This window comes from Podospora pseudoanserina, chromosome 1, assembly GCF_035222485.1.
Source record: "Podospora pseudoanserina strain CBS 124.78 chromosome 1, whole genome shotgun sequence".
In the NCBI taxonomy this organism is placed as follows: domain Eukaryota; kingdom Fungi; phylum Ascomycota; class Sordariomycetes; order Sordariales; family Podosporaceae; genus Podospora; species Podospora pseudoanserina.
The window spans coordinates 5590097-5602308 of NC_085920.1; the positions used below are offsets into that span (position 1 = coordinate 5590097).

Sequence of the window (12212 nt, forward strand, 5' to 3'; positions counted from 1 at the left end):
TGAGAGCTGCCCGGTTTTATATTAAAGTATCCATGTGCTTTGTAGAGGAATTTAGCTTGTTACTGACTAGTAGCCTAATACCTACGTATCTAGATAGACTAACTGGTGTTCAGTGCTTTCTCTTGAGACTTAAGCTCTGAAATTCTTCAACCAGCTTTAGTTGGCCAACCCATGATCAAGGTGCCTGGTAGTCAAGGACACCTACGTTGGTTAGCTATCTATACTCGCGATTTCAAGTTCCGAGTCGGCCCTTTTTTTCAGAACCTACGTATCGTCTTATTTAATCGACACAAGTTGGTATGCAACAAGAGAAAATGGGCATCGGGGATTGATTTATGTTCGATGTCGTAGGTCAAGATGACTGCCGTGAACTTGATATCTCACTGATCATACATATGATTTCAGGGTCTTTTGATGTTGCGTGCTATGATAATGTACCAACGTCTTCAACGATATTCAAATTGAGGCATTGAATTTGTCGTAGTCTGATCAAATGGGGCTAGTCAGACACACCTTCTCTGATCGTCATGACAGTTAAGAGCTTGAAAAAACAAGAACACAATGAAGCAGGGGAGATCACTAGTCAGGAGATCGGCTGAAGTTGGCAAACAGCAAACACTTGGATTTACATTAGATGGTCTGTTCGTCGAAGACTTCAAAACCCCAGAGTTCCGCCTCATCCATCGCCCCCCCTCCCCCTTGACCGCCGCCTTTTAGCTGCATAGAAAACCAGACGAAGATGATCCCACCGAGTTGTGCTGGCGAGCATGGTGGAGCTGAAAGGGAATAGCACACCACGCTGGACTTGTGTCATCATGGTCCAGGACGGGGGCCACAACTCGAAGGCATCAACTAGTGCGAGGCCTGCCCCTTAGCAGGTAACGCCACCAGGGCAGCAGTCCTTGGAGCAGTTGGCAATGCAGAGCTGGTCAGTAACGCTGCCTCTGCGGCAGCTGGGGATGCAGATGTTGTAGCAATAGGTGAAGTAGTCCTTGCCGCAGCAGGCCTTGGTGCACTTGATGGACGAGACCTCATTGTTGTGGCCCGAGGTGGTGACGCTCATATGAGAGCGGTCTCTGGCCGTCCACAGCCTCTCGACGCAGCCGCCGTGCCTGTAGAACTCGCATTCGCCGTTCTTGACCTCATAGCTGCTGAGCTGTTGGTGATGATGAGAGCATCGTCAGCATTCCGACTTCTTGGATGGACGCCGGGCCATCTTACCTTGTCGTTCATGTTGGAAGGAATGCTGTAGCACCTCCCGATCTCGGCCTCCGAGATCGTCACACAAGGTCCTCCCATGTCGGGCAGATCGCAGTACTTGACATAGGGGTTCGAAAGGTACTGTGCAACCGCGCCGGTGTTGAAAAGGGAAGCGGTGACGAGGAGGGACGTCAGGGTGGACTTGAAGCCGAACATCATGGTTGCGGATGTGTTGAGGGTTGAGGGTATAGTGGGTAGATAGGTAGGATGAAGTCGGAGTTGATGAAGCAGAGGAGGTCGATGCTGAAGAGTTGATGGTAGAGGCAGAGGAGAGAAGGAAGACTTTATACCTATTCTCCTCAGGTCGCTCTGCTATCAAGACCACTTGCCTGCTCCATACAGATACTACATCGACGACGACAGCAATCTCGACCAGCTCATCGGCCCACTGGGACAGTACCTATCCCAGATCATAGTGTGTGCAGCTTGCCATCGAGTGTTTAGCGATGCTGTGGTCAGATTTTCACAACAGCTAATCATCATGGCTTTTACTTTGTTGCCTATGCTAACCGATATCCACCATGCCACTTCAACACTGCCAGCAGTCCAGAGCCGAGCATTACTCCACCACGGCAGCGGCCAGGTCGGCTCCACAATCTCACCGTTCGCAGTCCGCTGCACTTAATCGGAATACGGCCCGAGCCGGCATGAAAAATCGCAAGCCATGGCATGAAACAGCCGGGGCCGGACTTTTGATCGGTCGGTAAACTGGGGTAGGGGTTTACTGGGCACTCGCTTCAAGCGAGACCAAGCAGGGCTGACGCCGAGATGGACGGCCCGGATCTTGGGTTGAGACTTCAGTCCTCGTAAATTATCCCAATCATTATGGAGCGAAGTATCGGAATCGCGGGTCGCGATACCGTTTTCCACCGCCCTCTCAAGACAGCAGGATTCCTTCTTGGTAAGGCAGGTTTTTGTTTTCACAGTTTGCTGCTCACCAATTAACCCAGACTTCAAAGACCATCAGGTTAAATTCCAGGATAATGAAGCTCACGTTTGGTATTGATTAAATCTTACAGTTGCTTACCGGGAGGTTATCAGGAGAGAGCTGCTGGCATCGTAGAGTTGTTGAAACTGAGAAGTTGCTAAGAATGAGAGCTGTGGAAAAGTAGAGAGTTGCTGAGCGTTATGCAGAGGCACCCATTCATTCTACATGAAAGAAGAATTGAGCAGAGTATACTCCGTATATGTTGTTCTCAATGAAGCATGTTGATTATCCAGCATCTGAGATGGAGCTCCAAGCACTCTCAATGACACACCCGCATAAATCAGATCAGAAAAAACAGAAATAATATCAGATCAAGGATCTCACTCACCATCATTACAACCAGCAGCACGAAGAAATACCACTATCTGCTACTATGCAGTTCAAGAAATCAACTCGCCCCCATATATATATATACTACACTCTACAACACCAAAGAACACAGCTTGTAATGTATAAAAGAAACAAAAGCTAACCGTGTAACTAGCCACCGGGCGTATAAGTAATGCAATGGCTTGCAAACCCCGAGAAAGAAAAAACAAAAGAAAAAAACGCCATGCAAACCCGCCCACCTACCGGTTTTAAAACACGGACATTGCCTTCCACATCTTTGATAAAAAACAAACCCACAAATCTCATACCACACACACACACACACACAAGTTCCTGCCTGTATACACATATCTCCACAAAAGTCCCAACCCGCCCATCATAACAGAAATTCCACACATTTCATATCCCATCTAAACCCATTCCTAAAAGTTCCATCACACATTACACCCATAATCAAGCAACCCTCTTCCCCCCGCAATCCGGAATCGTCACCCCCGGCTTCAGATTCCTATTCACATCCATCAACCCCCACTGATCCTCCCACTCCTTCCCTGGTTCATTAAACGCAATCTTCCACGGCTCATCAAACGCCGAAAACCAAAAGTAATTGATATCCTCATCCAACGCCCTGCAAACCCAGTCCTCCAACAGCTCATTCATCTCCTCGACCCCCGCCACCGCCTTCTGAGGACAGTCCGTCTCAAACGCATTCCCGCACCCCATCCCACCCGCCGAAGGCCACCCAATCTCCGAAATAATATTCATACTGTTGTCCTTCTTGAGAAAAGTCCCCGCCTTGTTCTCCCAAAAAGTCAATGTCCAGTTCGCCGCATTCCTCGCAGGCTCGCCGGCAAAGAAAGGGTGGATATTCCCCATGATAGCGTCCGACTGCGCAGCCAAAGAAGAATCCCACTTGTCTCCCAAATCAGACGTAGCGACCGGCAAACTGAGACCCTTGGCCGTGAGATTGGCGCGCACCTCCGCCAAAAGATTCCCCAGCGCCGTGAGCGTCATTTGCTCACGAAACAAAATCTCATTGGCAACAATAATGCCCTTGAAATAACTATCGCCATACTGGTCGAGAATGTCCCACATTTGATCCAGCTGGCGCTTGTTGGTCGTGCTGTTAGCATCCTGCCAAACACCCAGCCAAATCTTGACGTCATCCTTGAGCTTGAGCTGGTCAACGGCGTGGATGAGCATCTGGGTCTGGTTGCAATCGGTTCCATAGAGACGGACAACGTTGGTTAGCTGGGAGAGGACGGCCAAGTCGCGAGTGACATTGTTTTGTGATGGCGGAAACTTGACGCAGTCGGGATACTGTGAGTGAATCGGGGTATAGTCCATGCCGGGGAAGACCTTCTTCAGGTCGGAGTTGCCCATTAGGGCCTGGATCTCGGCCGAGTTGATGTTGAGGTCGCCGTTGTTAGCAAAGTCGTCCTCCGCTGACCCCCCCGGGCTAGCCTTATCGCCACCGCCTTTTTTGTTGAACACGGCACCGAAGAGGACACCAACTACAATGCCGACAATCGCAAGAATGGCGACAATGATGATGATGGCGAGTCGCCACTTTTTCCCGTTGCTCTTTGCAGGCTTCTCCTTGTACAGATGGCCGTAACCAATGCCCCTTCCAGAGCCTGGTGACGCATCGCCACCATTGTTGACAGGCGCATACTGGTTGTTGATGTTACCGCCGCTCCCGTTGCGACTCGCTAGACCCGACATAGCACCGGCAGCCATGGCACCGCCGGCAACGCCGCCAGCAGCAGCGCCCATTCCTGGCCCACTCCTATGGCTGGATCCCAAGCTCAACATGCTCGTCCGTGGTCCCTTCTTTGGGCCATAGTGAAGCCCATCATCGCCATCATCCTCGATCTCTAGGGGATTAACCACGCCAAGATTGGGATCTGAAGGGCGCACATATACCTGAGTTGGATCATCCGTGTAGGGATCACTCGCAAAGCCGTACGGACTCCTGGACGGCGTCGTGTCCCTCTGGTGGTTGTGATGTGCTGCCTGTGAACTAGACCTCGAGCTCCATCCCTCGCCAGGGTGGCCGTTCGGCCCCAACCGACCTCTCTCACCGTGACCCTGTCCCTCTTCTTGCCATTGCCCTTGCTGCCGGTAGGCTTGTTGTGGATAGTTGGGATCCCGCGCGTTCTGGTCCGCAACGTTCATGGCGATGCCCGCCATACCTCCGGCGGCCGCGGCGTTGCCAAAATTGTCGGCTCCGGGGGTGACGTTGCTTTGCGGAGCTGGACGCTGAGGTGGATAAGCAGGCTGGTTGCTAGCCCAAGACCTTCCGTCTCCGGCCGTGTTGGTGCGGTGCGGAGGTGGATTCGGTGGAGAATATCCGACTTGTTGTGGTTGTCGGTAGCTGTCGGGTGTCGTCGCATATGCTCCCCTGACAGCCGGCTCTTGGCTCTGTCGTCGCTGGTGTCGAAGGTGGTTAAAAGAAGAATCGGGATGGGCGCCGGGACGAGTTCTCGGCGAAGATGGATTGTAAGGGTCTTGTGGGTAGTTGTTTCGGCGCGGCGAAGGGGGATTAGGGTGACTTAGAGGTTGGCGTTCAGCCATATGGTCCTCTGTATAATATCTTGGCTGCGCCATAGTTGAACTCGGGCTGAGGCGCAGCGCAAGCGAAATCGATGTTTGCAGCAGGCGTCACCTGAGAATGGACAGCCCTCCCAAAGAGTTCGTGTTGCCCAGTGGGTCGCACTGTCAGATGTTGTCGTGGTTTGCCCTGGTGTGTTGGAGAATCGAAAACGGATTCTGGGGCCTGAATGTTCTCAGTGTTCCAGCAGAAGAGAACTGCGCCCGGATTCTGAATAGGGGTAACACCGGATTTGGGACTGGCAGTGAGACAGTGGCCGGGACGCAGATGTGCCGTGTGTGCGGCGTCGAGTCTCGTGGAGGTGTTGATCCCCGAGCCCCACCAAGGTGTCGCAGTTTGTTTCGCCTTGCCCAGGCTGTTGCTTTTCGCGGCAGACGAAGTGCGCCGTCAGCAGCGCGCAAAAAGAGCTCAATGTCGAGCGAAGTCCCTTGCCGTCAAGCAAAAGACGTAAAGGTCGAATGATGTGATTTTGGCAAAGTATTTTTGCCGTTGTGGGCGTCGTGTGGGAAAGTGCTCAGTCAGACACGGGGTCTCGTATTTTTGGGCTGTGTTGCGTTGCCGTTGCCCCCCTGGTTGTCGCCGTTGCCAGGTTAGTTCCAGACTCTCGCCAGCTTTCGTGAATCCCTCAACTGCAACGTTGTCTCCAAGCGCAAAAACACAAACTCCCGCAGACGTTGCCAGAAGGAAGAAGCGATTGACGGCGGTCTCGGCAGGAGACTGAGAAGAAACGAAGGAAAGTAGAACACGAAAAGAAGCAGGCAGGTTGGTGAGCAGGCACACGAAAGCAAGAATCAGGAGGAGAGGAAATCAGATCGACGCCACAACAGGGGTCTGCATACCGGATTTAGAGAGCGAAAATGCGGCTGGCAGCCTGCAGCAAGCAACAGCAACGGCCTTTTGCGCCTGTCAAGAAAAGGGGATCCGACGACTTCCCGTCGGCCTCAACGCCCATCAGCCCGGCCACCGTCGCGCACCAGAAGGGGCCAAGCGCCGAAAAACAGTGGTGGTTGGTGGTGGCTCCCACGCTTCAATTGGCCAGATGTGGTTGGCGGGACAGGACCACGACACTGCACGAGTAGTGTACCACCACTCAGCTGCTTCCAGCCACCGGAGACTGTGGCTCGATTTTCCTCCTGCTTTCCAGCCATTTCCCCCTGTGCTGGTTGATAACCGTTTCAGCGTCTGTAGGCAGGATTTTCCCCGCCGCCATATGTTGTGGAGTTGATCGCCAGCTTGGAAACTTGGCTACAGATACCACGTCAAATCAGCCCCGCCCTCGATCCGATCTCCAACACCAAGAGATGGGGTTATCAAGGCATGGCTTGCTGGAGGGCGGGCTGCTGGTCGACCGTATACAGACCTCATCGCGGTCGCCGTCTGTTGGTCCTCTATGCGAATGGGCTGCGGGTGGTTCCTCCCGTCCTCTTGTCGTCTGATCTTTTTCGAGGCGTCTTTGATCAAGATAGGGAAGTATTTGACCATGAGGAGGTGAACTGCGGCCGCCCTTGGCAATCCCGCTTTTTGGTAAAACATACCCCTCTATATTACATCATGCCATGTTCCTGGAAGGCTTCGATAACCTTGGCCTTGGTTGCGACAAGTTTGAGGCTCGGGTGACGCGTTGGCTCTTCACTGTCAAAGCAGCTGGGTTCCTGGCCTAGCTCTTTGAGCAGATGATGACTCCACAGCATCCGGCACGCCGCATGCCGGCGGTATCCGCTTCTCCGGCCATAGCCTCCGGTAGCTAACCTCACAGTGCTGCCGGCTCGGCGCGGACCCGGAGGCCTGGTCCGGACCAGCACTGCGCTTGGCATCTCCGTCCAAACCTGCAAAACATCACATAGGGTCTTCCTGGAGGGCTACATAGCACTCTGCTTATATTACATTACATTATTAAAAGTGGCTCTCTGATATCATGAATCTCAGTAGGTTTTGTCCATCCACAGTCAATGATGTATTTGTTTAAGTCACCTTGACATCATCGATATTGATGTATATCAGTCGAATACCTACAATAGCGAGAGCACTGTTCTTCTCTCCAGTCGTTGGACTTTTTGTCACACAAACTTGTACTACTGTTCACTCCCAGAATTTATCACACAGCAACTGTCCTACAAAATGTCTGCGAACCCTGATTCCGTCGGTAACCAAGGCGAGTTCCGCTCAAGAGTGCCTCCCTCGAGGCCAATGGATACCCATGGCGTAAGCGACTATGACAAGACCTCTCATTAATTAACTGAGCTAACACAGCTTTGCAGCACCAAATCGGTCAGCCCATCGGCAGAGAAGCTATCCCCGAGTTCCATGCCAAAACCTACCCGCCCGGCTCGGCGCCCAAAGAGTCAACCTTCTATCCCAACCCCATCCATGAGATTCCCGGCCAAGCAATGAATCCAAACATGGATCCTTCGCTACGTACAAGTGCTCTCGACATCCCTGGCGCCGACAGCAAAGAAATCTACAATGAGTCCGGTGCCGGTTCCCGCCCGATCGAAGGCCAGACAGCCAACGAAATTAGACACGAAAAGGCAAGAAAGACGGATCGGTTGGGCATCGCTGCTCATGGTGGCACAGACACAACTGGCGATGGTTCGATCGGAGGGATCTTGAGAGAGAGGGGCATGGAACTTCCGGGAGATAAGGAGAGGAAGGTGCTTGGGAAGGGTATTTCGGCCACGGAGAGAGATGCGGCAACATCGGAGGAGATTGGGTCTGGTGGGAGAGGCTAGTTCGAGGTGCGAGACGTGTCATGTATGATGAGTGTTGTGAAGACGGATCAAATGTTCCTACTGTTTGCTTAATATGAGTGATGATTTTCATGAAATTTACATGATCCCTTTAAAAGCATCAGTGGTTTAGTGGTAAAATCCATCGTTGCCATCGATGGGCCCCGTGTTCGATTCACGGCTGATGCAACTTTTTGCTTTCTACCTCTTGACCACTGTAAGCTGTTGGTCCTTTTTGGAACAATCTGCAGCATATATTTTAGTGTTAGCATAAGTCGGTCACACCTTTAGCATAACGAACATGTTGATGATATATAAGGGAAGAAGGATGTCAGTCTAAGGAAGGGCAGCTATGCTGTTTGTTCCACATAAAGTGTTCAGAACGGCGAGTGAATTGTCTTCGTCATCCATCCAGCTTCAACATATCAGTTTGGGAGGACATGGGGATATGAACTTTTGGTCTTACCGACGTTTACCGATGTGTCAGGGAAAGCATAGACTTTGCCAGCTCCTGTATGTTTCATTGAATTACAGAACGCACACTCAAATAAATCTACTTCAGATCATCCATCAGAACTGGTTATATTATATACATTTGTCTTGTGGTAGGCATCCTGCAGCCCGTTCGAGCATATACATCGATTGATCCCAAAACGGTACGCCGTTTGCCGTGTGAGTCAACTCCGAGATACCAACACCCAACGAAGCAGAACGATGATACGCCAGGGTCTGCAACCTATACAGAAAGGTACCACGCCAGATCCTTCACTCATCTCTCTCTTCGTGGGGCCCTCAGAGGTGTTCGAGAATACATATCCAAACACGCGCCGTTGTGACCCTCCACCCCCAGGGTTGTGTGGTGAAAGTGGGGTACCACCACTAACACGCCATTGGTCAATGGCCAGTAACATCTACTTTCAGGGTCCTACGAACAAGCAAACATCCGGACAAAGGAAACCTGGAACGGTACCAACAAACAATTGGTTGTAAAACACCAGAAACGGTTTTCTGGTGAGAAAATATTGTGCCTCAATCACCCCTGCAGGGATCTCCTTTCAGAATGCGGGGCTCCTTCCCCAGATCCCTTTCCGATTGCTCTCTATGACATCACTGGCGTTGATGGAGCCTGCTCGACTCGCCCAGCACGTGAAAGGAGAAGTCGGGCTTCTGCCTGATCACCAGCACAGGTCAGTAGGATAACTTGCCCCTTTTTCATCTCCTCTACATAGCCAAAGAGAGCAATCATCCAAGATGACCACCACGACGAGATCCTCGGCCAAGGAGCGCGGCAACTCCACCGACGAGGGAGCCCCTCCTGCCTCAAAAGCCGGAGCTGGCTCCAAGCACAAGGTCGAGGAAGGAACCAAGTCCCCGGAACCAAAGCGGCCCAAGAAGTCGGATGAGAAGGAACAGAAGACTATTGAAGAAACAATCGGCGGGTAGGTAATGCTCACCAATGCGTGATTGTCTCATGATCTGACACTACCAAGCAGCGAACAAACCAAGCAGGAGCAACAGGCAGAGCAGCAAGAGCAGCAGGAGGAAATAGCCAAGGACAGTGAGAAAGAAGATGTTGCCAAAGCCGAAAAGGAAACCGCGACTGGCGATGCCGAGGAGCCTCGTGAAGATGCCAAGGACATTCCCTCCAGCATTTTAGAAAAGGGCATCATCTATTTCTTTTTCCGTGGACGGGTTGGTATTGATCGGCCTTCCGACGTCGATGAGATTGCCCGGAGCTACATCATCCTCAGACCGATTGCCAAAGACGCCAAGCTTGGCAGCGGTCCCATTGGCGATGCAGGCAACAGCAGAGTATGCGTTGTGCCCAAAAAGGTGCTCCCAAAGACGGGCAAAGACAGGTGGATTTCTTTTGTTGAGAAGACTGGCGCCTCTTTCAGCGAGCTCAAGGACGAATTTCTCAAGTCAAACGACTATGAGACCAAGACTGCTGGGACAAGACACTCCCCGGCCGCTACACCTGTTGCGGAAGGCGTGTATGCTATTACCAGCACTGGGAAGGACAGTCACCTGGCATACATTTTGACTCTTCCCGACAAGCTCGGTGAGGTGCAAAAGGAGATTGGCTTGAAGGAGAAGGGCAGTTTCATCATCAGCACAAGGAATCCCCAGTATGAGCCTCCCAAGAATGCCAGGATTCCTAAGGGACCAGAGTATCCTAAAGAGTAAGTTGAAGCTGGGCTATGCCTCCTGATCTTGACGCTGACTGTTTCATGTTACAGGCTTCTCGAAGAGTTTCGCTCTCTCCGGTGGGCTCCAACTCAACCCCGTCATCTCGACTACGTGAACACGCAGTTCCTGCTCGTTGGCGAGTCTTCTGGCATTGCCAAAGCCTTGGAACAACAGAAGAAAGACCAGAAGGAAGGAAAGAACGAGCCCGCCGAGGAGTTGGAGCAGTTGGAAGAAGAGGACGCGCAGCGGATGCAGGATCTTGACGACGACGACGCGGCTCGTATTTTTGCGGATTTGCAGGCCGATGCGGGCCATTACCCCAAGCTTCCCACCACTTTCTGATGCATGAGGGTTCAAAGCCCTGAAGATTAGTATTGCGTAAAAAACATGGCTGGCATCTAATAATTGGCGGGCAGGAGACCTTGTGACCTCATGGCTGAACTGTGTTATCTCATGGCTGAACTGTGTCATCTCATGGCTCGACTGCGCGAGTACTGTGCGAGTTAGATTACTAAACCATGGCCAGACAGAAGAAATAGTTACGCTCTTACATTAGTGTGGTGGACTGTCCCAGTGAAGCGAGGAAGTTTTCAACCACCAAGGCGGGCAGGTAGATATCCGCTGACGGGTTTATACCTCGACACTTTTGAAGCTATTTGCAGGCCGTCGTGAAGGTGAGGCATTCAAGTGAAGAGGCGAAGACTGTCGATTTGAATGAATATTGGTATTCTTCTCTGCAACTTGGAGTAATCCAACGGTTCCTGTAACGGACACCCGGAAAGTCTGCTGGGACGAAGTGCAGTCTAGGTTGGGGCGAGCCACGCCTCCAACGCCTCAAAACGCTCATCAGACATCAACTCCAATCGACCAAAAAGCCGGGAAATCTAGCTCTGGACGTTTGGCTTTCCAGACAAGACTATAAAAGTCAGTCTGCCAGAATACTCTGTCCTGGGGCTCTTCCTTCGTCTCCTGGCTCTTAACTTCCCGGTTGACATTGCCTATATCATTTCGTCTTCTTTGCTCCACAAAATTCTTTTCCCTTGTCATTTCAGCTCAAGAATCAAGAAGCAAAAGACATGTTTCTGCTGGCCGTCCTGCTCTTGCTCGCCTCTGCGGCCAACGCTGCCGCCGTGGGTCCACGGAATGCGACCTACGACACGACCTACGACACGACGCTCACACACTTTACCGCTGCTCTCAATCCACCAAAGCTCGACAGTGGCCCGCATTGGCCACACCCATCGCACAAGGTAAGGATTTCTAGTTCGATTTTATGGAGTCGAAAGATGGGATTGCTGACCCTCGGGGATAAAACGGATAGATTGACTGCGATGTAACCTTTCAGCGCTACAACAATTATGCTTACCTCTGGACGCTTGTAAGGATACAGGTCGAATGGATCAGAGAGGAAGGGCCCAAGTATTGGACGCTCCCCGAGAGTACACCAAAGGGGACTTTGGTCAGGGTTGGTTGCTGCAACGGGGCTTCATACAACATTGTTGTTCAGGAAACCCTCCAAAAGCCCATCGCCATCGCGGGTGCGGAGATCACCACCATGGGACTGGCTGCGGCGGACCACTGCAAGCAGGGTGACCGGACCAAAGGCAGGGCGTGGGCGCAGAACAGGCTTTTCACCATCGAGGTCTTCCAAGATGAACACAAGTGCGGAAAAAAATGCTGGCAGGGGGACTAGTTGTGCTTAGGCGTTGGATGAGCTTTTGGTATTGAGGTCTCTTGTCATTATGGATTGGGAGCACTGGGGAGACAGCATGTCTGATATCTAGTCAAGACAGATGAATAAAGGGTCCTTCCTACAGCACACTCGTCCTGGTAAATTACTGATAATCTGTTTTCCCCCAATATCTTGATCCGGTCCAACTCGTCACATTTCCGATGTCTGCGGAGAGTGGCTTGAAATTTCGCAAACTGTAAGCACCTGTGCTACCATCAGATACGCCACACAGTCCGACTCATGAAGCTCGAGCTTCTTAACACAGAAGAAAAGAAGCCAGATCATCCACTTCTGCCTAAAAGCTATCAGTAGCAGATATCAATCACGTTGCTTCGTGTCCCGCCGGAAAGGGGCCCGCCAGGCAAGCCCCGT

General features: G+C 51.8%; 7 protein-coding genes and 1 non-coding gene across 8 annotated transcripts; 4 read left to right on the top strand and 4 right to left on the bottom strand.

Annotated features, from left to right (window-relative positions):
* Positions 1-871: 871 nt before the first annotated feature.
* QC764_0018650 (uncharacterized protein) lies at positions 872-1416 on the bottom strand (the record flags this gene model as incomplete). The annotated part of the gene is made up of 2 exons (XM_062940024.1): positions 872-1156; positions 1222-1416. The coding sequence occupies 2 exons, from the start codon at positions 1414-1416 to the stop codon at positions 872-874; spliced, it is 480 nt and encodes a 159-aa protein (XP_062805858.1).
* Positions 1417-3031: 1615 nt separating this feature from the next.
* Positions 3032-5188, bottom strand: QC764_115940 (uncharacterized protein; the record flags this gene model as incomplete). Its single annotated transcript, XM_062942842.1, has 1 exon — positions 3032-5188. The coding sequence occupies one exon, from the start codon at positions 5186-5188 to the stop codon at positions 3032-3034; it is 2157 nt and encodes a 718-aa protein (XP_062805859.1).
* A 397-nt stretch (positions 5189-5585) lies between these two features.
* On the top strand, positions 5586-8027 carry QC764_115950 (uncharacterized protein). The gene is made up of 3 exons (XM_062942843.1): positions 5586-7117; positions 7194-7394; positions 7451-8027. Exons 2-3 carry the CDS (start codon positions 7311-7313, stop codon positions 7919-7921), a joined length of 555 nt encoding a protein of 184 aa, XP_062805860.1. The 5' UTR covers positions 5586-7117; positions 7194-7310; the 3' UTR covers positions 7922-8027.
* On the bottom strand, positions 5711-6340 carry QC764_0018680 (uncharacterized protein; the record flags this gene model as incomplete). The annotated part of the gene is made up of 2 exons (XM_062940025.1): positions 5711-5761; positions 6167-6340. The coding sequence occupies 2 exons, from the start codon at positions 6338-6340 to the stop codon at positions 5711-5713; spliced, it is 225 nt and encodes a 74-aa protein (XP_062805861.1).
* Positions 6368-6674, bottom strand: QC764_0018690 (uncharacterized protein; the record flags this gene model as incomplete). The annotated part of the gene is made up of 2 exons (XM_062940026.1): positions 6368-6437; positions 6553-6674. 2 exons carry the CDS (start codon positions 6672-6674, stop codon positions 6368-6370), a joined length of 192 nt encoding a protein of 63 aa, XP_062805862.1.
* A 9-nt stretch (positions 8028-8036) lies between the features above and the next one.
* QC764_0018700 lies at positions 8037-8107 on the top strand. The gene has a single exon. It is a non-coding gene; the product is annotated as a tRNA-Gly (tRNA).
* An 834-nt stretch (positions 8108-8941) lies between these two features.
* On the top strand, positions 8942-10538 carry QC764_115960 (uncharacterized protein). The gene is made up of 3 exons (XM_062942844.1): positions 8942-9357; positions 9409-10101; positions 10159-10538. The coding sequence occupies exons 1-3, from the start codon at positions 9170-9172 to the stop codon at positions 10448-10450; spliced, it is 1173 nt and encodes a 390-aa protein (XP_062805863.1). The 5' UTR covers positions 8942-9169; the 3' UTR covers positions 10451-10538.
* Positions 10539-10978: 440 nt separating this feature from the next.
* Positions 10979-11939, top strand: QC764_115970 (uncharacterized protein). The gene is made up of 2 exons (XM_062942845.1): positions 10979-11358; positions 11430-11939. The coding sequence occupies exons 1-2, from the start codon at positions 11185-11187 to the stop codon at positions 11799-11801; spliced, it is 546 nt and encodes a 181-aa protein (XP_062805864.1). The 5' UTR covers positions 10979-11184; the 3' UTR covers positions 11802-11939.
* The last annotated feature ends 273 nt before the right edge of the window (positions 11940-12212 follow it).

Bases quoted from the DNA above. Each gene is read 5' to 3' on its own strand.
- QC764_115970 (XM_062942845.1), top strand. From the start codon at position 11,185: ATGTTTCTGCTGGCCGTCCTGCTCTTGCTCGCCTCTGCGGCCAACGCT. The intron at 11,359-11,429 runs GTAAGGATTTCT...TAAAACGGATAG, and splicing joins GGCCACACCCATCGCACAAG to ATTGACTGCGATGTAACCTT.
- QC764_115960 (XM_062942844.1), top strand. From the start codon at position 9,170: ATGACCACCACGACGAGATCCTCGGCCAAGGAGCGCGGCAACTCCACC. The intron at 9,358-9,408 runs GTAGGTAATGCT...GACACTACCAAG, and splicing joins ATTGAAGAAACAATCGGCGG to CAGCGAACAAACCAAGCAGG. The intron at 10,102-10,158 runs GTAAGTTGAAGC...TTCATGTTACAG, and splicing joins GGACCAGAGTATCCTAAAGA to GCTTCTCGAAGAGTTTCGCT.
- QC764_115950 (XM_062942843.1), top strand. From the start codon at position 7,311: ATGTCTGCGAACCCTGATTCCGTCGGTAACCAAGGCGAGTTCCGCTCA. The intron at 7,395-7,450 runs GTAAGCGACTAT...ACAGCTTTGCAG, and splicing joins GGCCAATGGATACCCATGGC to CACCAAATCGGTCAGCCCAT.